This window comes from Lepus europaeus, chromosome 23 (assembly GCF_033115175.1).
Source record: "Lepus europaeus isolate LE1 chromosome 23, mLepTim1.pri, whole genome shotgun sequence".
NCBI classification, from domain to species: Eukaryota; Metazoa; Chordata; class Mammalia; order Lagomorpha; family Leporidae; genus Lepus; species Lepus europaeus.
The window spans coordinates 1,234,603-1,260,317 of record NC_084849.1 but is presented as its reverse complement, the minus strand read 5'-3'; the positions used below and the strand labels follow the sequence as shown (position 1 = coordinate 1,260,317).

Below are 25,715 nucleotides of genomic sequence, written 5' to 3'. Positions count from 1 at the left end.
CTGGGAGAGAAAGTGGAGGGGGAGGGAGCTTCAGGGCCGCATCCGGGTGCTGAGAGAGAAACGCTTGGTTCTTGGGGACAGCAGCCTCGGGCGCATCGCGGGAAGGAGGCTCTCTGGTGAGGACGCTGAGGTCCTCCCTGGGGACTGGGGCAGCACGGGCACAGCACGGGGGCAGAGAGGCTCTCGGGTGAGGACGCTGAGGTCCTCCCTGGGGACTGGGGCAGCACGGGCACAGCACGGGGGCAGAGAGGCTCTCGGGTGAGGACGCTGAGGTCCTCCCTGGGGACTGGGGCAGCACGGGCACAGCACGGGGGCAGAGAGGCTTTCGGCGTGAGGGCGTGAGGACGCTGAGGTCAGCTCGGGGTGGGAGGGCACCGAGGAGCCGGGCCCAACGCGTAGCTTCACCCCGCACCCGTGTCTTTAGCTCCCGGAGGACAGAAGCAGCTGGGACAGGTGTCCTGCTGGAGTTCGGTGTCGCCAGTCAGAGCTCTGCTCTCCGAGGCCTTTATGGGACCAGGGAGCACATGGACCGTACTTGGGTCCAACCCCAGTTCCCCACTCACTTGTGTGTGCGTCTCTCAGTGCCAGCTCCATCTGTCCGAGGGCACTCAGCAGCAGTGTGTGGTGAGGGTGCGTGTTAACATCTGCGGTCTGCAGGTGGTGGTGAGGGTGCGTGTTGTCTGTAGGTGTGGTGAGGGTGCGTGTTGTGTGTGTAGGTATGGTGAGGGTGCGTGTTGTTTGTGTGTGTAGGTGTGTGAGGGTGCGTGTTGTGTGTGTGTACATGTGGTGAGGGTGCGTGTTGTGTGTGTGTAGGTGTGTGAGGGTGTGTGTTGTGTGTGTGTAGGTGTGATGAGGGTGCGTGTTGTGTGTGTGTAGGTGTGTGAGGGTGCGTGTTGTCTGTAGGTGTGTGAGGGTGCATGTTGTCTGTAGGTGTGGTGAGGGTGCGTGTTGTGTCTGTAGGTGTGGTGAGGGTACATGTTGTGTGTGTGTAGGTGTGTGAGGGTGCGTGTCGTGTCTGTAGGTGTGGTGAGGGTGCGTGTCTACACACACAGCGCTCACAGAAGCACCTGGGCTGAGCAGGCGCTGCGCCGTGACTGTGGCGGCCTGGGCAGCACGGAGTCGGCAGCCGGCAGGAGGCACTTCTGTGCGCCTCTGGCTTCCGCACTGGGCAGGAGCTCACGGGGCCGCGTCCTGCAGGTGCCCACCGATGCCTACCTGCCCGTCATAACCAACCTGACGGAGGAGAGGAAGCGCTTCCAGCACCCTGCTGTGGTCCTGCCCTACCTGCAGAACGTGTCCCTCAGCCTGCCCGACCAGGCCCTGTCGGAGGAGATGGCCCTGAACCTCACCCAGGTGAGGCTCCGCCCGCTGCCAGCCCACGGCCCTCGCGCGTGTTCTGCTGGGACGACACGGAGTTCTAAGAAACCGGGCGCTCTCCCAGGAAGCCTGTGCTGCTCACGCACAGCCGGGGGGCGAGACGCAGCGCAGGGGCCTCCCTCGCTAGTACCTGGGTCTCCATTGCCTTCCCCGCCAGAGGCCCTGGGTTTGCAGCTCCGGCTCTGAGCTCTGCCACCTCCTTGGTAACAGGCAGGAGGTGGAGCCAGGTCGTTGGAGGATTCCGTCAGGGGCCCCAGACCACAGTGTGCGCCCCAGGAGTCTCCGAGGTTCTTGAAAGTGCTTAGTGAAGGTGACACGCTCGGCATTGCAGGCAGAGCCTTCCTCCAGGTCCCTGCAGGGCTGGGTGGAGGGCGCTGTGCACAGACACCCCTGTCCCAGTTTAACCCTAACCCTAACCCCACAGGCCTCAGTTTACCCGTCTGTGACGTGGGGAGATTTAGGTTCCCCAGGGGTCCCTCGGTTGTGTGCTTCTGGCCACAAGTGGTAGGACCATGGCCGAAACCAGCCTGGCCACAAGGGCACCTGCTCCACGTGGACACCGGCCTCAGCTCTGGCTCTGCCTGTGCCACAAACACGCCAGGGCTTGTTGTGTCTGCACCTGTCAGGCGTCAGCATAGCAAGTGCCGCTTCCTGGGAACTGTGGCAGCCCGGCAGACGGCACCCTGCCATTCCAGGGCCCTGCGCCCAGCCCGACTCCTCCTGCCCGTGTGTAGGAAGGCAAGGCTTGTTGATGCTCCTTGCCCAAACTGCTGTATCTCATTGGCCAGAGCTGGGTCACGTGACTTCCCCTAGCCCAGTCGCTTCCCAAGGGGAGCAGGGTTGGCCTGGTTGCTCAGTCACACAGGAGCTCCTGGGGGGGCTGAGGCCGCTCCTGTGAGAGTGCTTCCTGGTGCCCACAGGATGGGCCGTGGGCAGTGTTGGGTGGAAAAGGACTGAACTGGGACAGTCTTGGGTCATCGTGCACATCCGGGCTCTCACGTGAGTGGCAGGGGCCCAAACACCTTTCCCGGGCCATCAGCAGGGAGCTGGATTGGAAGTGGGTCAGTGGGGACTCAAACTGGTGCCCATGTGGGATGCCGCCATCGCAGGTATGGCTTTACCTGCTATGCCACAATGCTGGCTCCCTCCTTCTTGTGAATACTGAACCGGCTTCAAGGGGTTGCCATGACAGCTGACGCTCCACGCACGTCCACTCTAGCCCGAGGCCCCTCTGAGCGCAGTGGTGACCGTGAAACCTCCTTACAAGGTGTGCAGGGCACTCACGGAGCCCATCTGTCGGACCCTCGCCAGCAAGGGTCCAACGCAATCGCGACACGGTCACTGCTTCTCGGTTCTCAAGGAACTTGTGGGGGCAGAAGGAAAGAGGGGAGAGAAGAAAAGAGGAGGCGCTCCAAGCCCAATTCCCAATGTCCCTTTATACCCCAAGTCCCGTGGAGCATCCACTCCACAGCCAATAGCGGCTCTCTCCACGTGCAGTTCACGCTGGTATCGTCCAATCAGATGAAAGGACGCGTATAGTCTCAGGTGGAAAGTTCACCTGCTTCACCCGGTTCCTCCTACTTGTTTATGCAGAGTCCGTCCTGCCTCAACTTCACCTGTTTCACTTGGGTTCCTCCTAGTTGTTTATGCAGAGTCCGTCCTGCCTCAACTTCACCTGTTTCACCGGGTTCCTCCTACTTGTTTATGCAGAGTCCGTCCTGCCTCAACTTCACCTGTTTCACTTGGGTTCCTCCTAGTTGTTTATGCAGAGTCCGTCCTGCCTCAACTTCACCTGTTTCACCGGGTTCCTCCTAGTTGTTTACGCAGAGTCCGTCCTGCCTCAACTTCACCTGTTTCACCGGGTTCCTCCTACTTGTTTACGCAGAGTCCGTCCTGCCTCAACTTCACCTGTTTCACCGGGTTCCTCCTACTTGTTTACGCAGAGTCCGTCCTGCCTCAACTTCACCTGTTTCACCGGGTTCCTCCTAGTTGTTTACGCAGAGTCCGTCCTGCCTCAACTTCACCTGTTTCACCGGGTTCCTCCTACTTGTTTACGCAGAGTCCGTCCTGCCTCAACTTCACCTGTTTCACCGGGTTCCTCCTACTTGTTTACGCAGAGTCCTTCCTGCCTCAACTTCACCTGTTTCACCGGGTTCCTCCTAGTTGTTTACGCAGAGTCCGTCCTGCCTCAACTTCACCTGTTTCACCGGGTTCCTCCTAGTTGTTTACGCAGAGTCCGTCCTGCCTCAACTTCACCTGTTTCACCGGGTTCCTCCTACTTGTTTACGCAGAGTCCGTCCTGCCTCAACTTCACCTGTTTCACCGGGTTCCTCCTACTTGTTTACGCAGAGTCCGTCCTGCCTCAACTTCACCTGTTTCACCGGGTTCCTCCTAGTTGTTTATGCAGAGTCCATTCTGTTTCATCTGTTTCACCTGGCTGTTTTCGTGGGCCTTGTGGTCGACCGATTGCCGCAGCTATGCAGACGATGAGGTTCCCACAGGTGGCCAGCCTGCGGTTCCCCACACCCATCCGTGTTTCCCGTGTCTGGGGAAGAAGCTGGCTGGCGCGGGCTCATGACTCGGCACTGAGAGAGACGGTGACTCGGCACGCACCTGAGGTGGCGGCTCGGCGGTCTTGGAGCGGGTGGTCTGCTGTGCCATAGCTGATTGCTAAGTGCTCTGGCCAGGTGCTGGGCGGGGCTCCGCTCCTGCCCTCTCTGGGCTTGTGGCTGGGCCTGAGGGTCTCTCCCCAGAATCTCCCAGAAGTCTGTGTCCTGCCCCAGGCGGGCCTGGGACACACCGCGAGGACACAGCACCACCGCCCGGCTCTGATCCTGTTGCTATTGGACGGGCCTGTCTTGCATGTGGCGTGTGGAGGTGGCACGTAGACATGAGATGGACAGGTACAAACTCTCGCACTGCGAACCTGAGGAGCCAGGAGGAGTGAGGCTGGCAGGAGTGGGCCAGGGAACAGCAGAGCCAGCAGGAGCTGGGGCCCAGGCACGCAGGTCAGAGCCCGGTCGAGGCCCGAGCGGCCTGCTCTGCAGGGCCCAGGTGTGGTTGGGGGTGTTTGGGGGTAGCAGGGAGAATGAGGTGAGGGGCACTGAGGTTGCGGCTGCTCCACACCCTCTCTGGGACCTGTATTTGGAAGCAAATGGCTCAGGGCCGGTCCACGCAGGAAACGGTTTCTTGTGAAGCTTGGTGCATTCCTCGCTCCCTGGTGCTCTCTTTCCCCTGCATTAAGCCTGACACAGTCAAACTACAAATGCAGGTGCCCTCGGGGCCGGACAAGCAGCACAGATGGGTGCAGTGGGCCAGACATGAGCGACAGGCGCTGATGCGCAGACCCACTGCTCACGGCTCCTCTGCAGAGAGCACGCGCAGCAGCTACTCAACGTCGGCTTTAGCCTTCAGGGTCGCCTCTTCTGGTTTTTCAAGGAGAGACTCATTTTTCAAATGGATTTTTCAAATGGGAAATCTTCCAGATTTAAAAAGTGGGCCGCTGATTTCTTAGAAAAGAAATTACGTGCGGACCAGATGAGCGACATCGGCCTGTCTGTGGCTGCCTGCACTCCCGGCATCAAGTGCCTGGGCCACAGAGCTGGACTCCCAGAAGGCTGCTCACCCAACGAGGGCAGCAGGGGCCACTGTGCTGTGTCCGTGGCTGCTCCCGGGCTGCCCGGCAGGGTCTTGTCTGAGGTTTGTGCAGTGAGGACGAGCAGAGGAGCCGGGGTTTTGCTGCCGTCCTCTCTCACCGGCATCTGAGCACGGGAGGCAGAAAGCGGTGTCTGCACACGGCCGTTTGCGGGGGTCCGGGAGGTGTAGCCCAGGCCCTGTGTTCTAAGTCTGCCTGGAGCCGTTTGCGGGGGTCCGGGAGGTGTAGCCCAGGCCCTGTGTTCTAAGTCTGCCTGGAGCCGTTTGTGGGGGTCCGGGAGGTGTAGCCCAGGCCCTGTGTTCTAAGTCTGCCTGGAGCCGTTTGTGGGGGTCTGGGAGGTGTAGCCCAGGCCCTGTGTTCTAAGTCTGCCTGGAGCCTGCAGAAGGGGCTGTGGTCAGAAGCCCGCCTGGGCCACACGGGTGTGAGGCAGCCCAGCGGGCTCAGCTCTGTGCGGTTTGGCGGGCTGAGGTTGTATGGGAATGTGGCCAGGGGTTGCCCAAGCTTCTGGTTTCGGAAGAAATCCACCCATTCCCCCTCGTGTCCCGGGTTGAGACTGTTGGAACCTGCCTTCCGCCAAGCCACACAGGACTTCAAGGGGGTTTTGATGTGGGCTGGGGCTGTGTGTATCGCACTCCGGGCTCTGGTCTTGTGCCAAGCCTAGCATTCCCAGTGTATTCCTGCGTAAGGTGCAAAGTGACAACAAACGTTATTCAAAAGGGGAGAAAGGGAACACACACACCCTTAGAAAAGAAATTACGTGCGGACCAGATGAGAGACATCGGCCTGTCTGTGGCCAGGGTCTCCGCACACAGGACTCCTGCCGGGAGTGGGCCCTGGGCCAGATTGCCTGAGCGGAGGAGGGGTGGGGGAGGGGAGAGAGAAGAGGCAGCACGCCCCGCCCCCCCCCGCGGAGGTGTGTGGGGTGGGGGGCGGGGAGAGAGCTCCGCTGAGGCGCTGGGGCACTGAGGTAGGGCGGTGCCCACAGGTGCGAGGCACACGTCCCACTGGAGCGCAGAACCCGTGTTTTCCTGGCGTTCCCCTTGGGCACTGCAGGCAGCAGGTGCGGCCCAGGGAGGGGGCACTGCGATTGGCAGGCAGGGGTGTGCAGTGACTCCAGCTCAGCGGCCGTAAACTCACCCCTGCCTTCCCCACGTCGTCCGACCGAGGCTCCCAGCAGCTTCTGCTTTGTGCAGAGGTGACAGCCGCCCCACACAAGTGGCTTCACGCAGCGTGGCTTCTCGCCCCAAGAAAAGCACACTGGCGGCCTCAAGGCGTTCCCCAGGCAGCTGCCGAGGCCCGCGGTGCCCCCAGGCTCTGTGCTGGGGGCTCCCGGCACCAGGCGTCGGGTGGCTCTGGTGGCCCTGACTAGGGTCATCGTGCGGAGTGCGTGGGATGCCGACCAGGAGGGCTTTGGGAGGAGCGGCCGGATGCTCCCGAACACGTGCTGGGCGGCGTCGGGGCGGCCGGAGGTCCTCGGATGTGTGCTAAGCCGCGTTTCTTTGTTCGCCTTAGACCTTCCTGAAAGCCGTGGACCAGGTTCTTGGACTGCCCGGCTGGACCGCGGTGTCAGAGGTAACGGAAGAGGAGGCGGTGTCTGCACCTGCCACGCTCACCCTCCTCGGGGTCACAGCCGAGGGGGTGGCCCGGAAGGCCGGGCTCGGTGTGGCTGGATGCGCAGCTGCCCCCGGGTCCTGGCCCCTGGGATCAGTTGTGGGCGGGCGCGGTGTGTGGGTGTCCTGTGCTCCGAGGGAGCCCCCAGCTGGCGTTTTCCCGAGGGATGCACTATTTTTTAGTCATCTTACATAATACGGTTCTTTCTTTTTTTGCCATCACGTTGTTCCTGGGTGGTATTTGATCTTTAAAGATCGCTGGCTTGAGTGTAGGAAAAGAACACCCGAGAATGCACTCTTAGTGATTAAACTTCGTCTCTCTCATTCTCTGTGCCGGAAATAATTAGAAGAGAGGATGGAAGAATTCTTATTCTGTTTCTAAAATCCAACGTCCTGATTTTCTTACTTATTTAAAAACCAAGGCAATGCGTGTAGAGAAGCTAGAATGCAGGTAGTGAAGGAGGAATCGCCTGGCAGGTGACGGCTGCCCACAGCCCTGCGAGCCAAGGATTTCCACGTGCGTTCTACAGTCACGTCACGAACCTCTCCCAGGGCCCTCCTGACGCCTCATGTCCGTCTGTCAGGACAGCACAGGCCCCGGCGTCTTCTGGCCTGGGGCAGTAGGAACTCACCGGTCACACTGCCGGCTGAGCTGGGAGATCCCGGCTTCGGACGTCCACCTACACTGCCTTCTCCACAGGCCCTCGGAGGGGGCGGCTGGGGAGACTCAGCTTCCCGTCCCAGAAGGGCCCACCCCCAGGATAGCGGAGAAGGGCTTGTTCCCCGGAACCCTGACCGTGTAAACTCCTGGGAGCTTTGCCAGTGGAGGGGAAGTGACGCCGCCGTCTCGTCTCTCACTAGCCGGGGAGTGTGCAGGGGTGTCCTGTGGCGAGCTGCTCCTGTGAACAGCTCCGGGTGGATGAGAGCGCGGGCAGCACTGGCTAAGGGAGGAGGAAAGGCCAGGAGTGAGACTATCCGCCCTCCCTGGGTCTCCAGGGGCTCAGTGCGCGAGGCTACAGCCCGGGAAATACCAGGGCGGCTGGCGGAGGAGCCAGGCAGGTGCATTTTCTGCAAACTTTTAAACTGAGTTTTTTTAATGCAACATGTGCTGCAGAGCATGAATAATCATGAAGGTGTTTGGGCCCGGGCAGGTGGTGCGCACAGGCAGGGGAGCGTGCGGCTCCCGGCTCTGCTCCGCGCCACGCACCCAGAAGCACAGATGCCTGCTGGGCATCGCCCTGGGCCCCGGGGGCTTCCTAAAGCTGGCCTCCGCCTTCTTCCAGCTTTCCTCAGCCTCGGAGCGCGTGTTTGGGAGAGCAAGCCAGGGTCAGCAGCAGGCAGGTGCTTCCAGGACGGCGGGAAGGAGAGGGGCGGGGAAGGCCGAGCCCAGTGCCTGGACCTGGCGTGGCACGAGTGTCGGGGGAGGACAGTCAGCCCGAGGAGGGAGGCGTGCCTGGCTCTGAGCGCCTAGCAGGGACTCCTGCCTTCCTGGGAGCAGTGTCCCTGGGGGCCCCTCGACCTCGGGGGCTGAGAAGGGGTTAAGCAGACCCATGGAAGAGGGAGAACTTGAGGAGGCCAGGGACAGTCTGGGTGCTGGAGTCTCTCTCAGAGCCTGGGACAGAACAGCTGGTGTCCCCATGCCATGTGGACACCTGGGGCAGCAGGCACAGGGGCAGGGCTGAGACCTGCAGGAAGTCCCTGGGCAGGACAGAGGGAGCGAGGTCCAGGTGTCGCGGTCCCTCGGTGCTAAGGAGACAAGGGCCAGTGATGGGTTAACCTTCGGGCACGCGGCTGGGGCCGGCCAGGCTGGCTGTCACGGCGCTGGCGTCTGTGTCGTTCGCAGAGCAGCACCGTGGTGCTGGGCCTGATGACTACCATCGACACCGTCCTGGACCACATCTCCTCCAACCTGCAGGTCAGCGAGTCCCAGGTCACCATCGCCGGCTCGTCCCCCGTGGCAGGTAGCTGTCCGTCCTGAGCAGGGGTGCTTGTGGTGGCCGAGAGCAGCCCCGTGTTGAAGGACAATGCGTGGTTGGAGCTGGGCAGGTGTGTTTGGTCACAGGAGCACAGAAGACCACATCGGCCGTCCGTGGTGGCACGGGAGCCACGTGCGTGCTGTGTGCCAGTCGTCCTGGTCCAAGCAGGAGCCGGACAGAGCTGTCCCTCCAGCGTGGGGGCAGAATCAGACCTCCCAGCCCGCTGGAGGTGGCCTTTCTGGGGCAACTGCCACACAGTCCACAGGTGGAGGTCTCCCAGTCCGAGGGTGGAGGGCAGGGCCTCGCGGTTCACAAGTGCAGGTCTGGTGCTCTGTGATGGACGCGTGCCCAGAGAGCCTGGTCGTGTCGCTGGTGCTGACCATGAGAGCCAGGCCGCGGGCGGTCACTTGGCGGGGCACACAGGTGAGGTTAGGGGCACACAGGTGAGGTTAGGGGCACACAGGTGAGGTTAGGGGCAGGCCGTGGGCGGTCGCTTGGCGGGGGGGGGGGGGGGGAGGGGCACACAGGTGAGGTTAGGGGCACACAGGTGAGGTTAGGGGCAGGCCGTGGGTGGTCGCTTGGTGGGGGGGAGGGGCACACAGGTGAGGTTAGGGGCACACAGGTGAGGTTAGGGGCACACAGGTGAGGTTAGGGGCAGTTTCTTGGCCATGACTTCTGCTCCCAGCTGTGGTACATTTGCTAACTTCTACCAGACAAGTCTCCTGGTTCCCTTCTCCTGTGTCTGTGGTTCCCCCGAGCTTGGAGGGGGCAACTGCACTCAGCACGCGGGGTCGTCCTCCCAGCCACACACAGTCCACTGAGTGTGCAGGGCTGTGGTGGGGCCGGGGTCATTTCGGGGAAAGAGTGCGTCCCCAGGGGCCGGAGCCCTGCCTCCAGCAGCTGTCACGCCGGCTGGGCCCCTGCTTCCTGAAGGCGATGGTGCCCTAGGGGGGCTTGCTCTGTGGGACCGAGAAGCAGCAGCTGGGCTTCACAGCCCACATCCCGCGGCCGGGGGGCTGGCTGACTGCACCGCGGTCCTTCGGTGTGTCCCTGCAGACTTCTCCGTGGCTAAAGTCCTGCCCAGGACCATGAACATCTCCCACTACCGCTTCCCCGCGCAAGGACTGAGCTACATCGAAATCCCCCACGAGGCCCTGCACAGCCAAGGTGAGAGCAGCTGTGCGGCCCCGCCCCCGCCTCCCCCAGGACGGCCCAGGCCAGGGCTTCCGGAAGCGGCTGGAGCGCTCGGCGGGCGACCAGGTGCTGCTGACCAGCGGACACCTCCTGACCGTGCCCTGGTCACTGACCGTGCAGTGGTTCTCAGAGTGCATCCTTGTGGAAACCCCCGGATGTCCCTTCCTAATTCGGGGCCACTGCAGGCCAGCTGACCTGGAATGGACGCCCGGGAATCTGCGTGTCAGTGTGCGCCCCTGCTGAGCGTGGCCCACCCTGCAGGCCCGCACGTGTCCTCCCAGATCTGCAGCACCCCTGGCCAGCCAGATGTGACTGATGGGCTGTTCAGGGTGGCAGCTGGTGAGGTGGCGGGGGGAGGGGTGTGTGCTTTGCAGGGCCCCAGGGGCACCCCCAGAGGCACCCCCAGAGGACACAGGAAGCCAGCAAGCATCTTGCTCCTCCTAGCGCCCCGTTACACTCACATGTGTGCGACTCGTGTCTCAGATTCCTCACACAGGTGTGCAAAGGCACGCAGATGTGAGTGTGTGTGTGGCCGTGGGGGCTCGGTCTCCAGACGGCGAGTAGGATGTGCCGTCCTGGACAGCTCAGGCGGGGCCGCTGTGCCCTGGGAGGCCCTGGAGGCTCAGGGGCAGCCGCACCTGCAGGTCTGGGGTGGGCCCTGCAAGCCCAGAGCCAGTGCCCCTGCCCTGGTGCCCTTGCTTTTTCCTCCCACGGGAGCTCCTTGGCTCCTGGGTGGAGGGCTGTGCCACACGCGGCTGGGTGAGGGATGCTCTGCTTCTCCTGCCTGCCTGCCTGCCTCTGGCGACACTGACAGCTGCCCCTGCCCGTCTGCTCTGCCCCCAGCCTGGACCACCATCGTGGGCCTGCTGTACCACACCGTGCACCACTACCTGAACGACATCCCTCCAGCCAGCACCAGGTGAGTCTCGGTGGGGGCCATCACACACACACACCCCAACTTTGTCCGAGCCTCGGCGCCAGTGCCCTGTGCTCTGCCCTCAGAGCCAGGTTGAGCCACAGCCCTGAGGAAGACGTGAGGGCTCCCGCAGCGGGGCTTGGCAGGCAGACCGTGCAGTGTCAGGAGCACAGGCCGGGAGGCCCCGCTGACCCTGCCTGCGTCTCTGTGACGGGCCTCAGCTTCCACTTCTGAAGAGCGGGAGGTCAGCAGACCTGGCCACGTTAACCTGGACGTGGACACCTGTGGGAGAAGCCAGCTCACATCAGCGTAGGCAGAAGGCCCGGGGTGCCGGGGGCCTGTGGGACCAGGATGGGCAGGAGCAGCTCAGCTTCAGCCACGGCTGGACTCAGGAGCCAGAGGATGCCACCTGGCCCCGTGAGTCACCTCTGGGCAGGACCTGTGGGGCGGAGCTGTCCCCTACAGCTTCAAGCTCCCCCGGCCTTGGATCCTGAGAGCCCAGGAGGAGGGAACCCAGGGAGGGCAGAGGCCCCCTCCCCTGCAGGGCTGAGCCCAGGAGAGCAGAGGCCTGCAGCAGGGCGTGCCATGTCCCGTGGCTCCTGCTGACGGGAAGGCACCCTGGGCCGGCCGTGGGCCCTGGCCTTGCGGCCAGGCGTTTGCTCCCCTCGGCAGTGGAAGTCCGGCAGCGGCTGGGCCGCCTGCAGAAAACGCGAAGCCCCTGCGCTAGCCCCACACACCCGAGCCCCGCCTGCCTGTGCAGGGCTGTCCGCGTCTTGCTGTGGGTCTCCTGGGTCTGGCTCCAGGGAAAGCCCGGGTTCGGCAGGGTTCCTTGTAAGGATGGACCTCGGACGGGGAGGGCGTGCTGCTCTTGGTCTGTGACTTCCAACACTTCAGGAAGTGGTCGGAGGAAAATGCAGTGTGTTCTCAAACGAATGTCATCTCGAGTGTTTTGGGCTCACGAGTGAAGAATCCTGTTTCTGAAGCCGTGGGCGTGACCTTCAGCTTTCCGGGGAGATGAGCCTGAGGCCTGCCCGGGCCCAGGGTGGGCATCTGCACCACCCTCCCGCTCCACTCCCCTCCCCCACAGAGAAAAGGCAGGGGAGTCAGCCAGCCTCCAGGGTGTGCACGCATAGCAGGGGCCCTCGGAGCTCTGCTGTCCACGGCCAGAGCGTAAACCCTGTTGGCTTTGCGAAGCTCTACTCGTGCCGTGTGTGAGCAGTGAGACTGTTCCCATAAAGCTTTATTGACAAAGCCAGGCAGCCTGCTGTGCCAGCACGAGCTCGCCTGGGTGGAGGGGGAGGCAGGGCGTGCCCAGCTCTGGGGAGTCCCAGGCCTCGCTCGAAGCTCGCCACCTGGTGCAGTTTTTGCTGTCCACAGGGCTTAGCCTCTGCACAGAGGGCCCCTGGCTCAGGACCCAGGCTGCTGTGGTCCACTGTCCCTGTAAATCGAGGGCCCAGAGACCCAGACCGCACAGTGACGAGTCCGATCTTGGCGCGCGTTAGCATCAGCTCTCATGCCCAGTGCGGATCCTGTGGCCGGCAGGTCGGCGTGCAGAAGCCAGGAGAGAGCAGTTGTGCGGTGCTGAGCGCGCTCCTCACTCTCCCCCTGTTCAGCGAGGCTGCTCTGGTGTGGGTGACGTGCTCAAGTGAGCAGCTAACACAGTCAGCTTCTCGTCACGGCTGGTCTCGGGGACAGTCACCCAAATTGCTGAGCGAGCAGAGCCCCTGGGCTGTGAGGACTCTGTCCCTGGCGAGGGTGCTGTGGTGACGCCCCGGGGCTGGGCGCCGCCCTGGCTTTGCCTCTCCTTGGGCACAGACTTGGGCTCTGCACCTGAGTTGTCCTCTCTGAATTGGGAGTTGCAGCAGCACCGGGGCCACCCAGAGGTCGGTTGACTGTTGAAATAACACCTGTCACTCTCAGACCCCAAGCATAGGAACTCGCTTTGGGATTTCCCGAGACAAATGGGTGTTTGCGCCATTTTACACCCATGATAGTGGTCACATTCCAGCACGGTTTGGGGTAGGTTTGCTGCATTTCAGGGCTCTGCTGGCCCGCAGGGGGCTTCAATCAGCCTTTGTCTTCCGCACTGTGATCTCCATCCACGTGGGATTGTCACGGGGAGGGAAAGAGGCTTGGCTGGCTTCACAGGCAACGCCAACGATGTCACACACAAACACAGTGACACCTGGGACCTGGTGTCACTGGGGCCAGGTCTGTGTGTCTGTGGACCTGATCGGGTTCCCAGCCGACAATGTCACACACAGAGAGTGGCCCACCTGGGACCTGGTGTCACTGGGGCCAGGTCCGTGTGTCTGTGGACCTGATCGGGTTCCCACTGCCATGAGCCCGTGTGGTTTAAGCTGGGGATCCTACGTCCAGTGACTGCAGAGCGGGCCATGGCTCGTAGTGCACCTGGTCTCTCGGGGCTGCAATCCCATGGGGGCAGGAGCTGATCAGAAAAACGCAGTGGAGACGGCGCTGCCAGGGCTGCAGTGGAAACGAAAGTGGTCAAACGGCGTGGCCTGCAGTGACGGTCTCTGTTCAGTTTCCCTTTTAATTTGTTAAAAAATTGATTTATTATTTATTTCAAAGAGTGACGTAGAGGGAGAGACAGAAAGAGAGATGTTCCATCCCCTGGTTTACTCCCCAGGACTGGGCCAGGCCGAAGACAGGAGCCTGGAACTCCATCCGGGTCTCCCGTGTGGGTGGCAGGGACCCAAGCCCCCGAGCATCGGCAGGAATCCGAGTTGGAAGCCTGGAGTTGGCTGGGACTCAACGAGGTCCTGCAGCGTGGGGAGCGGGCACCCGCACGGTGTCCTAACCAGCTGCACCATGCTGCCCACCTGCGAGTTTCCGGTTTTGAAATCTGTTTAACTCCTCGTGTGCCATCTGGATGTGCAGGTGGGCAGCGGCAGCCTCGGAGGCACAGTCCGTAGAGCCGTCAGCGTCCTCGCCCGGCGTCCTTGTCCATCCCCTAGTCCTGGCACGGAGACGCCCGTGCCCTGCTCCAGGCTCAGCCTCCGGGGGTCCTGCAGGAAGTGTCCTCTTCAGGGAGAGATGCCTTCATCGGCTGGGCACCACCACCCCTGGACACCCACGCGCCTGGGAGGCCTGCCTCTTCTCGGGGACACGGGCAGAGTCTGCAGAGGCTGGGCAAGGCACGTGGTGGGGGCCGACAGAACAGGGTTGTGAAAAGCCGATTGGGTGAGGGAAAGCACGTGCTCCCAGGGCCCTGCCACGCGTTCCGAGATGGCGCCGTGGGCACAGGCGTTCGAGATGGCGCCGTGGGCACAGGCACATGGGACTGTGCGCGCTCAGCCAGCGTGTAGATCACAAACACCAGGCGGTGCACGGGGTGCGGACGAGCGAGACGCCACAGACGGCCGGGTGACTGCGATGCGCAGCACGGCTGCCTCCAAGTCCCGTCGCTCGCCAACAGCTGCGTGCTGGGTGGGGCTGCAGTCGGCAGCCCAGGGCACGGCCCTAGAAGCTGCGGGCGCTCTCCAGGCCCTGAGCACGAGCCCTGCCTTTGATATGGCTCCCAGGTGCTGGGCTAATCCTGTCCCGTCCTGGCACTGAATGGCGTTTCACTAACTCCCTGAGACACAGGCGGTTCGGCTTCCTCAGCTGGGTGGTGACAGGACACCCAGCTTAAAAATGGCTTTTAGCAAATGGATTCACTGGGTCCTGTAACCCGGATGCCCACGGGCACCGGCTCCAGGGGCATTTCGATCCAGCCCCCGGCTGACGTCCCACGGGCCCATCTCCCGGCTCTTGCTCAGGGTGGGCTCACCTCGCCGTCATAAGTCTCTCCTGGGACCTCATCTCTTGGGGCTGCTGTCTGACAGCCGCGTCTCTGGCCCTGCGTTCTCTGCCGGAGGCACGTGGCTCTCTCTGGATGTCCCCAGCTGGTGTGCCCACCCAGAGCAGCCGCTGTGAGCCGAGGAGCGCACGGACTCAGACCTGGACGCCAGGGCCTGCTCCCGAGCCAGCCGCGGGGCCGACACCTCAGTGCAAGGCTGCAGCTGGGCTCCTGGGGTGGGCAGGGAGTGGGCCCTGCAGGGGTCCTGCATCCAGGGTTTATCACGCAGCTTCATCAGCAGGGTCGTTGAAGTCCTAGCAGGGTGGGTGGCCTTCCAGGGTCCCGCGGTTGTCCATGGGGTCGAGCCCCATTTGCTTCAGCTCTCCCTGATCTGCCTCCTGCCTGGGCCTCCTTGGTCGCAGGGAGGCCACTTGCATCCCCTGGTACCAGCAGCAGGTCCTAGCGAGCGCAGACCAGGAGGGTGGAATTCAAATCACAGCCCTGGAGTGCTGGGCAGGCGAGGCCGACTCTAGGCCCCGGCACCAAGCCTTGGAGAGCAGCAGGTGCCCAAGGACGGAAAGTTCCACCCAGAGATCTGGGTCCAGGCAGCCTTGGGCTGAGCGTGCCACACAGAGCCCACACAGAGCCCACACAGAGCCCTGCCTGCCCCTCCCCCCTCAACACCCGGGTTCAGTGATTTTCCGTTGGTTCCCCAGGATCGCCGAGGCCGCGGTGTACAGAGACTGCCTGCTGTCTGCCACCAGCTACCTCATCTCCCTGGAGGTCTCCCCACCGCCGACTCTCGCCCAGAACCTGTCCGGCTCTCCCCTCGTCGCCATCCACCTCAGGCACAGACTGGTGAGTCACGGAGGGACGCTGGGAGGAGTCACAGGTGGCTTTGGGGGCTGGCTGAAGCTGGTCCCTCCCCCTCCTCCGAGTTCCTGTCCGATTAACTTTGTGGGTGGTCTGCAGGGACCACGGGGGTGGCAGGTGTCGACCTGGGTGCAGAGGCCCTGGAGGCCGGAGGTGGCTCTTGTGCAGCAGTGGTCGTGGGTGTCTGGTTGATAGCAGGAGCCCCTGCAGGAGCCGCGGGATGAATTGGGCCATTCGCAGTGGCCGCACATCACAGCCCTCGGCAAGATGAGGAGTTCTGTTGTGTCTGAGAGACACGTGCTCTGGGCCCAGGGAGAAGCCGTTGGCACACTTCAGGTTTTGCGTGATGAGCTGTGCGTGCGGCTCTGCAGTTAGTCTGTCTGTTGTGGATGAGAATGGCAGAGGCACCGGCACTGGCACCGGCACCAGCACAGGCGTGCCGCCCTCCTGGAGTCGCACAGAGCCCCTCCCAAGCAGGTGCTCGTCCTGAGTGCTGGTGCTGGTGCAGCCCTCGTGTGCTGCCATCCACGCCAGGGGAGCGCAGGTCTGCAGGCCACAGAAGCCTTGGTTGTGTTTGGAGGACGTATTTGCCCTCGTGGAGGGAGGAGCCGTGCACCACAGCAGGTGCTGTGGACGTGGGGCTCGAGGGATGTGGGCAGCAGTCAGGACCAGTCCCTGAAAGGAGCAGTGGCAGAGCCGGGCGGAGCAGCTTAGGGGTGGAGAGCCAGGAGCCAGGCTCCACCGCCAGCGCCTGGTGGTGGCCAAACGTGCACACACATGCATGTACATACCCTCAACACACACACCCCCAGACCCAGGATACACCCACAGGCCATACTCAACTTGTACACGTGTGTGTACCCAGGCACCCAACACACACAGCATACATGTACACACACAACCCAGTGTCCACACACACCCAGTACACATACACACGCACATATGAATACACACATGCGTGCACAAACCCAGCCCCAGCACGCCTTGAACACACGCAGCACACAGGCAGCACACACACACGCACACACATCCCTTCCTTGTTGGGCTAGGCTGGTGTGAGCCTTGGGATTTGGAAAGTGGGGGCTGGTTTGTCCGGGGATGTGGCGCGCTGCCTTTCTTAGCCCAGGTCCTCACATCCTCACATCATTTACGTCGGCCCCTTCGCCCTTACTGTGTGTCCTGGAAGTCGCCCAGACCGTTCACCGAGAAGTCCTTGCCCGTCACACACCATGGGGGGTCTTCCCACCCCCTCGGCTACTAGGGGCACCTACGTCACTTCCAGCTCTTGGCAATGAGCTGGGTGGTTCTGGTGAACAGCCGAGGGTCTGCGTTTCCTGCTCGGAGGTGCAGCCCATAGCCTAGATGCTGTGGGGGGTTGGCGTCTGCCTGGAGTGGGCCCCCTCTCCCGGCGGATCTCGGGGGGCAGTGACAGTGGACAGAGAGTAGGGGAAGACACCTGTGGTCCCTTCCAGGGAATGCCAGCCAGATGCCCTCCTCTCCGCCTCTCACGATCCTGGTACCTGTGTGTGTGATTCGTTCCTGGAGGTACAATGTCACGGACTGACGTGGAATCCATGGGAAAAACGAACCAACTCCCCCGGTTAGCACCCGGGCCCTCCGCGTAGGGGCTTGGGGGGTGGCCAGCCTGGATTAGCTGCCCCAGATGACAGGATGGACGTTCCTGCCCCACCACAGTGCGGCCTGAGGAGGCGCTGGTGCAGGAAGCAGGTGCAGGCGGCTCGAGGACCAGCGGGCAGCCCCCGGCGGGGGGACTGACGGACTGTTGACCCTTTAGTGTGCTGGGTCCTGGCTGATGGGGCTCAGTGGTGGCTTCTGGTGGGACTTGAAGCCAGTGGGGCTGTGGGGGCTGCCGAAGCCGCTGTGCATCTTGGGAGCCTGTCTTGTGCCTCCTTAAGGTCACCATGTGGCCTTCCAGACGCAGGAAGCTAAGGCGAGCGTCCCCAAGGCAATCTGGTGAAGAAGGCCCTGGCTGGATTCGCCGGGCCCTTTCTCTCGCTGGCTGTGGGCGGCTTGCCGGAGGACAGAGTGGGCGCCCGCTTAGCTGCAGGGGGTTCCTGGCTGTGCCGGCCATGGCACTGTTGATGGGGGCTTGGAGCAAACGGCGTATTTTTATTTTTATGTTTTGTCTTCTGTGAAGTAAGGAGGGTGCCGGTTTGCAAACCAGAGAGAGAGAGAGAGGGTGGAAACGCAGTCCCTCCTTCCGTGGCCAGCTGCTGCAGTTATTTTTAAAACAGAAAGTGTTTGAGTCCGGCGTCCTGTCTGCAGGGAGGCGTGTCCACCGCACGGAGCGGGCTGGTGATGAGAGCCTGTCTTCGCCAAGTGCTCTCTGGGGTCCTGGGTTTCTTTTGAAGGCCGCGTTCGGACTTCTGAGGCCGTTTTAGAAGCAGGCGCTGCTGGGCTGGAGCCAGTTGCCTGCTGGGAGCGTTTTCCGTGGAAGCCCCCGAGGGGCCCAGGAGGGCGGGGAGCCCACGGTGGCCCCCTTGACTCTATCAGGGAAGGGGGCACAGAGGCCACCGCCCATTCTTCCAACCCGGTGACGGGACCCAGTCCCGAGATCGGGGCTGAGGCCTGGACTGGGGTGTGAGTTTGGCAGGGCCTTGAGGCACAGGGGTCCGTGGGGTGAGGGACAAGCACTCTGCACCCCCACGCCCTGCCGCTTCCCTGGACTGAATGCCTGCAAACCCACTGGACCTGGGCCCCTTTCCAAATATGGTCAACCCCAGCAGTGATTCTGGACCTCAGGCTACAGAGCAGAAGCAGGGCCTGCAGGCCGTGAGCCCAGCCCTCGTGCAGACAGAGTGTGTGTGTGTGTGTGTGCGTGCGCGCGCACATGTGTGTCTTGGAGGCAGCTGTCACAGGGCGCGGTTGCTGTGTCCGGCTTTCCCAGGGCCCTGCAAGGCTGCGGTTTTGCTGTGCATTCCCTTCTGAGCTGAAAGAATCCACCTCCTCCCAGAGTGCCTGTTGTGGGGCCTCACTGGGTCGTCACCGAGGTCAGCAAGCCTGTGTCCCATCTCCCAGATAGGCATCTGGGGAGTGGGTTCCAGACACTTCTGCTTGGGCTCCCGGGTAGGATCGTGTCCACAGAACAGAGGGAGACGAGCCTCGGATGGGGCGAACCCGGCGCAGGCCCTCTGCAGTCTGCTGTCTCTCAGGTGCCTCTCTCCCACCAGCCATGGTCCTGGCTTCTCAGGCCTGGGATGGCGGCGGCGAGACCCCGATGCCAGGCCCCGTGCTGGGGTCAGCCTGACACCATCATGCCCTGAGCAGTTCCCCGGCTTCTGCCCGCTCCGGGTCAGACCTCGCCGACGTTTCCCTCCGAAGACGCTGCCCTGAGTTGCGAGCGCCTGGTTGCCCTGTCCTGTGTGTCCTGTGTGTCCGTGTGAACGTGCCACCGTCTGAGAGCCTGGATTCCCACGCTGGCCCTCTCGGGTCATGTCCCCTTTGCTGTGCCCCCTGAGAGCGCAGCATTGAGAAGGGGACCTCAGGGTGGGTGTGCAGGGGCCTGACTTCTGGGGGGCGGGGCTGAGGCTGGTGGCTGTGTTTCTCTGGGGTTTGCTGTGAATGTGAACCAGGAGTTTTACCTGAAACGAGCGTTTTCGTCCTGCGGCCACTGTGTGGTGCCCTCAGCAGGTGGAGGTCCCTAGACATGGCTAATTAGCAAACACACGTGGGCACGTGTGTAGGACGTATGTAGACAGAAGCACTCAGATACGCTATTTAACAACCACGCGCATGGGCACCTTAGCATACATGTAGACGAGGGGGCCCAGGGCACTTTTTTTTTTTTTTTTTTTTTGACAGGCAGAGTGGATAGTGAGAGAGAGAGACAGAGAGAAAGGTCTTCCTTTTTGCCGTTGGTTCACCCTCCAATGGCCGCTGCGGCCGGCTCATCGTGCTGATCCGAAGCCAGGAGCCAGGTGCTTCTCCTGGTCTCCCATGCGGGTGCAGGGCCCAAGGACTTGGGCCATCCTCCACTGCCTTCCCAGGCCACAGCAGAGAGCTGGCCTGGAAGAGGGGCAACTGGGATAGAATCCGGCGCCCCAACCGGGACTAGAACCCGGTGTGCCGGCGCCACAAGGCGGAGGATTAGCCTGTTGAGCCACGGCACCGGCCCACTTTTTTATTTTTTAAGATTTATTCATTTATCTGAAAGGCAGAGTTAAAGCACTTTTCCATCTGTTGGTTCACTCTCCAAACAGCCACAATGACAAGGGCTGGGCCAGACTGAAGCCAGGAGCCAGGAACTTCATCTGGGTCTCCCACGTGGGTACAGGGGCCCAGAGACTTGGGCCATCTTCTGCTGCTTTCCGGAGCACATTAGCAGGGAGCTGGATCGGAAGTGGAGCAGCTGGGACACAAACCGGTGCCCATGTGGGATGCCAGTACTGCCGGCCATGGCTTAATCCTCTGTGCCACAGTTGCTGGCCCCCAGGGACACTATTTTAAACCTGTAGGCACACAGCAGCGCAGGTGTAGATGGAGATGCTCGGAGACAAACACACGTGGCACCTGAGCATCATGCATGTAGTTGGAGGTGCCCAGGGACCGGCACTCGTGTAACTACGCATGGCTTGAAGCCCCACCATGCAGAGGGAACCGGGCAGCTGCAGGACTTCCTGTGGACACCCATTCTGCAGGGAGGGGGCTGTGCTACCCGTGTTGGCGGCCTCCAGTGTCGTGAGGTCGCGTGTCTGTGTGTCCGCCAATGACAGTAGATCCAGCATCACTCCCGCGGCAGTGTTGTCTGCATTGGTTCCCTTCTGGGTGCGTCCACCTGTTCTAGAGCCTGGGCATCACAGGCCGTGAGCCCCTGTCCTCCTGCTGGGTTCTCTCTTCCGGGCGACTTTGCTGGTTAAATAGCAGGTGTACTTTTTCTCAGCTCAACATAGATTTTGATGTTTAAGCCATGAGTTTATGTGACGAGGCCATGGTAGATCTCGTAGACCCAGGCTCGGGGAGCGAGCGCTGGGGACTCATTCAGCCGCAATGCCTCACTGGGAAACGCGGCACCCTGGCTGAGCCACGCTCTGGGTGAGGTGTCGCTGGTGGGTTCATCGTCGTCTACTCACACAGACGTGGGTGGTGGGACCTGCACACCTGCGGCACGCAGCAGCCTCCATTGCAGATGTAGCTGTGGTTGACAAAACACGATGTGGTATGTGACTGTCACATGCTCCCAGAAGGGAACACACATGTATGTGCAGTGTGACACAGTGTGGCCGACCCCTGGACTCCCCATGACCAAGTGACAGAAAATGCCCAGCGTCTCAGAGCACCCGTCCCACACGCTGCTGTACATAGTTCTGCTGGCACTTCTGGGGAATGTGTGTACGCATTCCTTTTTAAAAAAATTAGTTTAGAGGCAGACACACACACACACACACACACTTCCCCCATACTTACGATAGCCCAAGCTGAGCCAGGTCAAGTTCAAGAGCTGGGAACTCAATCCAGGTCTCCCATATGAGTGGCAGGAGCTCAATTCCTTGAACCATCACCTGCTGCCTCCCAGGGTCTGCCATTAGCAGGAACCCGAGCTGGGAATTGAACCCAAGCTCTCCGATGTGCATGCCTTTATGTCTGGTGGACACCTAGGAGTGGACTTACTGGGTCATGGGGTGTGCCTCTGTTCAGCGGTGGTAGACAGCGCCATGCTACCTTTCGGTTCCGTTGTCCAGGCACCAGTGTCTGGGGTCGCCACTCTGTCCATTTTGGCCATGCAGGGTTTTATTTGTTTTTCCCTTGTGACTTTGATGACCTTGTCATGCTCGCTGGACGTTCTGATGTCCATCTCACAGAACCTGCCCTGTGCATGTCTTCTGCCCGTTTCCTTGCTGGTTTTATGCTTCCTGTAGGCCGAGTGTCTAGGGGTTCTTTGTGGATCTAGGATGTGAGCTGCTTGCATTCGTGGCTCGCAGATTTCCTACAATTTCATGCCTACAATGTCCACAGGTGAAGAGGGTTTGGCCTTGCGGTGCAGCCACGTCCCCAAGCTCTTCTGTGCCTTCTGTGTCCGGGGCAGGGAGCCCTGGCTGCCCAAGGCGTGAGGACAGTCTCCACAGTGTGCTTCCCCTCTCGTGTTCGCAGCCATGGCTCTCCTCCAGCTGTAGGTGGGCGGAGACAGGTGTCTGACTGACCAACTCCATGAGTCAGGTAACGGGCATCCCCTTGGACCACAGGTCACCTCCGAGGCCAGTCAGGTAGCCGTTGATGTGCTCGTATCTGGGCTCTGCCCTGTTCCCAAGGCTGTGTCCAGCCAGGACCTTGGCATCGGCACTGCCACCCTGGGATCTGCTGGGGGGAGCCCTGCAGGGGGCGTGGATGACTTTAGTGATTCACACCCTATGCCCAGTGCCCTGGCACAACCTCCCTTCCGAAATGTGGTGACTGTCTGCTCCCTCCCGCGGGCTCGCATGCCTCCGCAGACTGACGGGCGGGAAGCCCTCTCCGTGGTCATCTGGCTTTGCGTTCCTTTGACTGTTGGTGAGGCCGACGTCTTTCCCCGTGTGAAGCGGCCGCCTGCGTTGTCTCTTCCTTGTGTTGCGTGTGCCTTTCTTCCCTGCGTTCCCAGGCGGGGTGTCCACTCTGCTGCTGGCTCTGAGCATCCTCTCTCTGGCACTCACTCATTGCCAGTAGCTGCCGTCTACCACCCTTACTTTGATGATTTTTTCCTCCGGTTAAGTGTAAATTTTTACGCTGTCAGACATAGCGGCTGTTTTCTCTAGCAGCAAGGTGCACCTGCTCTCTGTGGCTGCAGGAACAAACTCCACAGACTGAGTGCACACAGGGCCCACCTGTGGGCTCCTCAGGCTGTGGAGGGGCATCTGCCAGCCAGCCAGTCTCAGCCATCGCCCCACCCTCTGACCTCTGCCTTCTCCCTCCCCCGCTGGTTCCACGTCTGGCACATCTTTTTAGAAGGACCCAGTGACGCCCCTGCCTCCCCTCCACCCCAGATAATCCAGGACCACCACCCCATCTCAAGACCCCTAATGCAATCACCCCAGGAAATTTCCTTTGCCACACAGACACTCACAGGTCCTGTGGCACGGTGGGCCCCAGGTGTGGTCCACACGTGGGTGGAGATTGTGAATCTGGGGGGTGGAGACTGAACGGCCACTTTTTCCCGCTTTGGTCAATGAGATTTTCCTTCGTCCCCCAGCTGACGTGATGGCCGTGGGGCTGGACAAATGCTTGCTCAGTGCTCTCCCCTCCTCTGGGCCCCAGGCAAGTCAGCAATGTCCACCTTCGTGGACAAGGGAGGTGCTGTGCCCACTTCAGTTTTCCATGGCCTTTGCGTGCACAGTTGGGATACACGTGACTTAGCTGTGGCCCTGGGGTGGTCACAGGTACAATGGGAAGACAGAGAACACACAGGTAATTTCACACTCAGTCGAAAGCTCATCACTCAAGGGAGCTGTGGTGTGCAGGGCTCTGGACGCCTGCTGTGCGAGAACGGGGTGCAGTGCAGAGCGTGCCTGGCTCCTCCCACCTGGTGCTCGTGCAGCCGCTACACTGCCTTCCAGCAGGAGGCCGCTGGCTCAGTGCACAGCGAGCAGACCTGCCCAGAGAGGAGTGTCCATCCCGGGGCCACGAGCACCAAGCCTGCCCTCCCCAAGGCTGAGGGAGCTGGGGCCTCTTCCCGCCTGGAGCCTCTGCCCTTTGACTTGTAGCTTCTCCGTGGGGCCAGCACTGACCTTGACCCTGACCCTGACCCTAACCCCCACCCTAGGGTGGGTGCCCCAGTCCCTTCCCTCCCTGCGCGGAGACCCTGCCCCGAAACTCCAGCCTGTGGCCCTCTGATGCCCCTGGGTGGGGATCACAGGAGGCCCCTGTGCGGCCCAGACTGGGGTTACTGGGGTCTCGTGCTCAAGGACGAGGGTGGCGGCCAGGAGGGAAGAGGGTCTGCTGGTGGCCCAGCGAGGGGAGCTGGAGGGGGCTTTTTCTGGGGGCGCAGGCGGGGTGGCACCCTCTCTACACGGGCACTTCCATGCAGATGCAGCTTGGTGCTCAGGCCTCCCCCTTGGCACACGGAGCCTTGATTTGCACCTGTTCCACCCAGGTGCTGTTACACCCCTCGCACACGGCACGCTGCAGACGTTGCCATCTCTCCAAGAAGGTGGTGCTGGGGCAGGCAGCCGCTGAGGCTGGGGGCCGGGCAGAGTGCGTGGCAGTGGGCAGGGGGCCGTGCCGGCTGGGGAGAGGCTGGGCCCTGGGAGCCCTGTTTCTGCCCGGTATCCTGTGGGTGCATCCTCTCAGGCCTGCAGGGTCTGGGCCTGGCGCTCCTGGGCGCGTTCCGTGGCTTCAGGGTCCCTAAGACGGTGCAGGCAGGGCAGAATGGGTGGGGACACCTATTTGCACAATAGGAGACGTGGCCGCAGTCACTGTGGCGTGTGTCTGCCTGTCGCCGCCCCTTCCCGTCTGCCACGTGTTCGTGTCAGTCCCCGAGGCCTAGGGTTACTCCCCTAAGTTACTTCAGACCTTTGCCGTAAGCGGTGCCAGGAATTCAGCCTGGTGGGGGGTCTCACAGCCAAGTTGGCCCCCGGACAAGCATCCCAGGCCTGGGGGGAGCGTCCGCCCCCGTCCGTCCCTTCCTGGACATTGCAGCGGGTGACTCACAGTGGCCGCTACGCGATGGCCTGGAGCCCACGGTGACGCCAGGGACACGGAATCCACGCACTCGGGCTCTGAAGCAGCCTCCCTGCTCCCTCCTCAGCCTGAGACACGGAGCTGGTCCCAGAGCCCCACCAGCCCCTGTCACTCGGACCAGTCCCCGGTCACTCTGTGTGAGAGTGCGGGGTCTGGGGTCCGTGGCGGGCTTCTCGCCCTTGTCCCAGGCTGCTGGGTGTTCCTTGCCTCGCGTTGGTGGGGCTGCTGGGTGGGTCCCTGAGCTGCGTCCAGATGGGACTGATTTTGTTTCTGTGTGGTAGGGGAGCGGGTGGGCGGGCAGGAAGCAGTCTGAGGGCGCAAAGGTGTCCCAAGCCGGGCTCTGCTCCTCCAGCGGACTTCGTCCTGGCCGTGCGTCCTTGCCAGCTGGTGTGGGAGACGCCACCGTGCACTGGACAGGTGCTGCCTCTGCTCCGTGTAGTCGCAGCTCTCGGATGCAGGCTGTCTCACGTGGCCCTCTCTCCCCCTTGTGGAGGGGCTGCAGTGCTGGGTTACCCCCATTTCTTCTGGTTGGAGATGGCCGGGCCAGGCTGGGCTGGGAGCGTGTGCAGTGGTGAGGAAGTAGTGGGCGGGGACGGGGTCCAGGGCAGTGGGCTGCCTCAGCACAGGCAGGAAGGGCCCCGCAGGCTGGGGCGTCCAGCCAGGGCGTGCACAGCCCCATCCTTCCCTCTGTGTTCTCACGACTGCCCCACCGGCTGGGGAAGCAGCTGAGATGTGAGGCCGTGGCCGTGACCGTGGCCGGGAAGGCTGGGACGCGTGGCGCCTGCCCAGCCTGCAGAGGCCCCGGTGTTGGGGTCCGTGCACTTCACCACGTTCCTGGCTGGCTGGAGCCCCGCCCTCTGCCAGCCCCACCTCGTGGTATGCACACTTGGCTCCTCCCTGAGGCCCAGAAGTTGCTCGTCTTTGCTCCTTTGCCCCAGCCTCTACTGTGTCCCCCAGGACGGTGACTGACAGCCTCCCAAGCACCCCCTCTCCCAGGCTTGCCTCCCCCAGGACGGTGACAGCCTCCCAGGCACCCCCTCTCCCAGGCCCGCCTCCCCCAGGACGGTGACAGCCTCCCAGGCACCCCCTCTCCCAGGCCCGCCTCCCCCAGGACAATGACAGCCTCCCAGGCACCCCCTCTCCCAGGCTCACCCCCTCCAGCATCCACAGGGATAAATTCCTCCCGAACCACGTCACCCTCCACAGCTTGTTCCGTGTCTCCCGGGAGACCTCCCAGCCTGACTGTCGCTCCGCCCACTGCCCTCGCTCCAGCTGTGCCTGCTTCCTGCTCCTCAGACGCGACAGGGTCTGTGCGCGAGCGCTTCGGCTGCTCCTCCCGGCTCCCGTCAGGGCTAACCCTTCCCAGACTCCCCCCGTGCACCGGGCCATCCCCGTGAGCCTGCTGGGCACCCTCCATTTCATTTCCCTTGCAGAAGTTGGCACGAGCTTGGGATACGTTCGTTGATTCTCTATTGTTGTTTCCTCCAAGAGGAGGGAGAGAGAGAAATGCAATAGGAGAGGGAAGAGACAGACACACCCGAAAGAGAAGGAAGCAGAGAGACAGAGGGCGGCCTCCTTGTGCCTGGATGCAGCCACAGCGCCCAGAATAGGACCTGGCGTGTGCAGCCTCCAGAGAATGTCTGCT

At 62.1% G+C, this 25,715-nt stretch overlaps 1 protein-coding gene across 1 annotated transcript in view; it reads left to right on the top strand.

Annotated features, from left to right (window-relative positions):
- The window catches only part of ADGRD1 (adhesion G protein-coupled receptor D1), a 112,973-nt gene that overhangs the window by 32,050 nt on the left and 55,208 nt on the right, over window positions 1-25,715 (top strand). Inside the window, exons 9-14 of the mRNA XM_062182194.1 lie at window positions 1,198-1,353; window positions 6,545-6,604; window positions 8,486-8,603; window positions 9,675-9,785; window positions 10,656-10,731; window positions 15,247-15,388. Coding sequence (XP_062038178.1) covers window positions 1,198-1,353; window positions 6,545-6,604; window positions 8,486-8,603; window positions 9,675-9,785; window positions 10,656-10,731; window positions 15,247-15,388 — 663 coding nt within the window. The remainder of the gene's footprint in view (window positions 1-1,197; window positions 1,354-6,544; window positions 6,605-8,485; window positions 8,604-9,674; window positions 9,786-10,655; window positions 10,732-15,246; window positions 15,389-25,715) is intronic.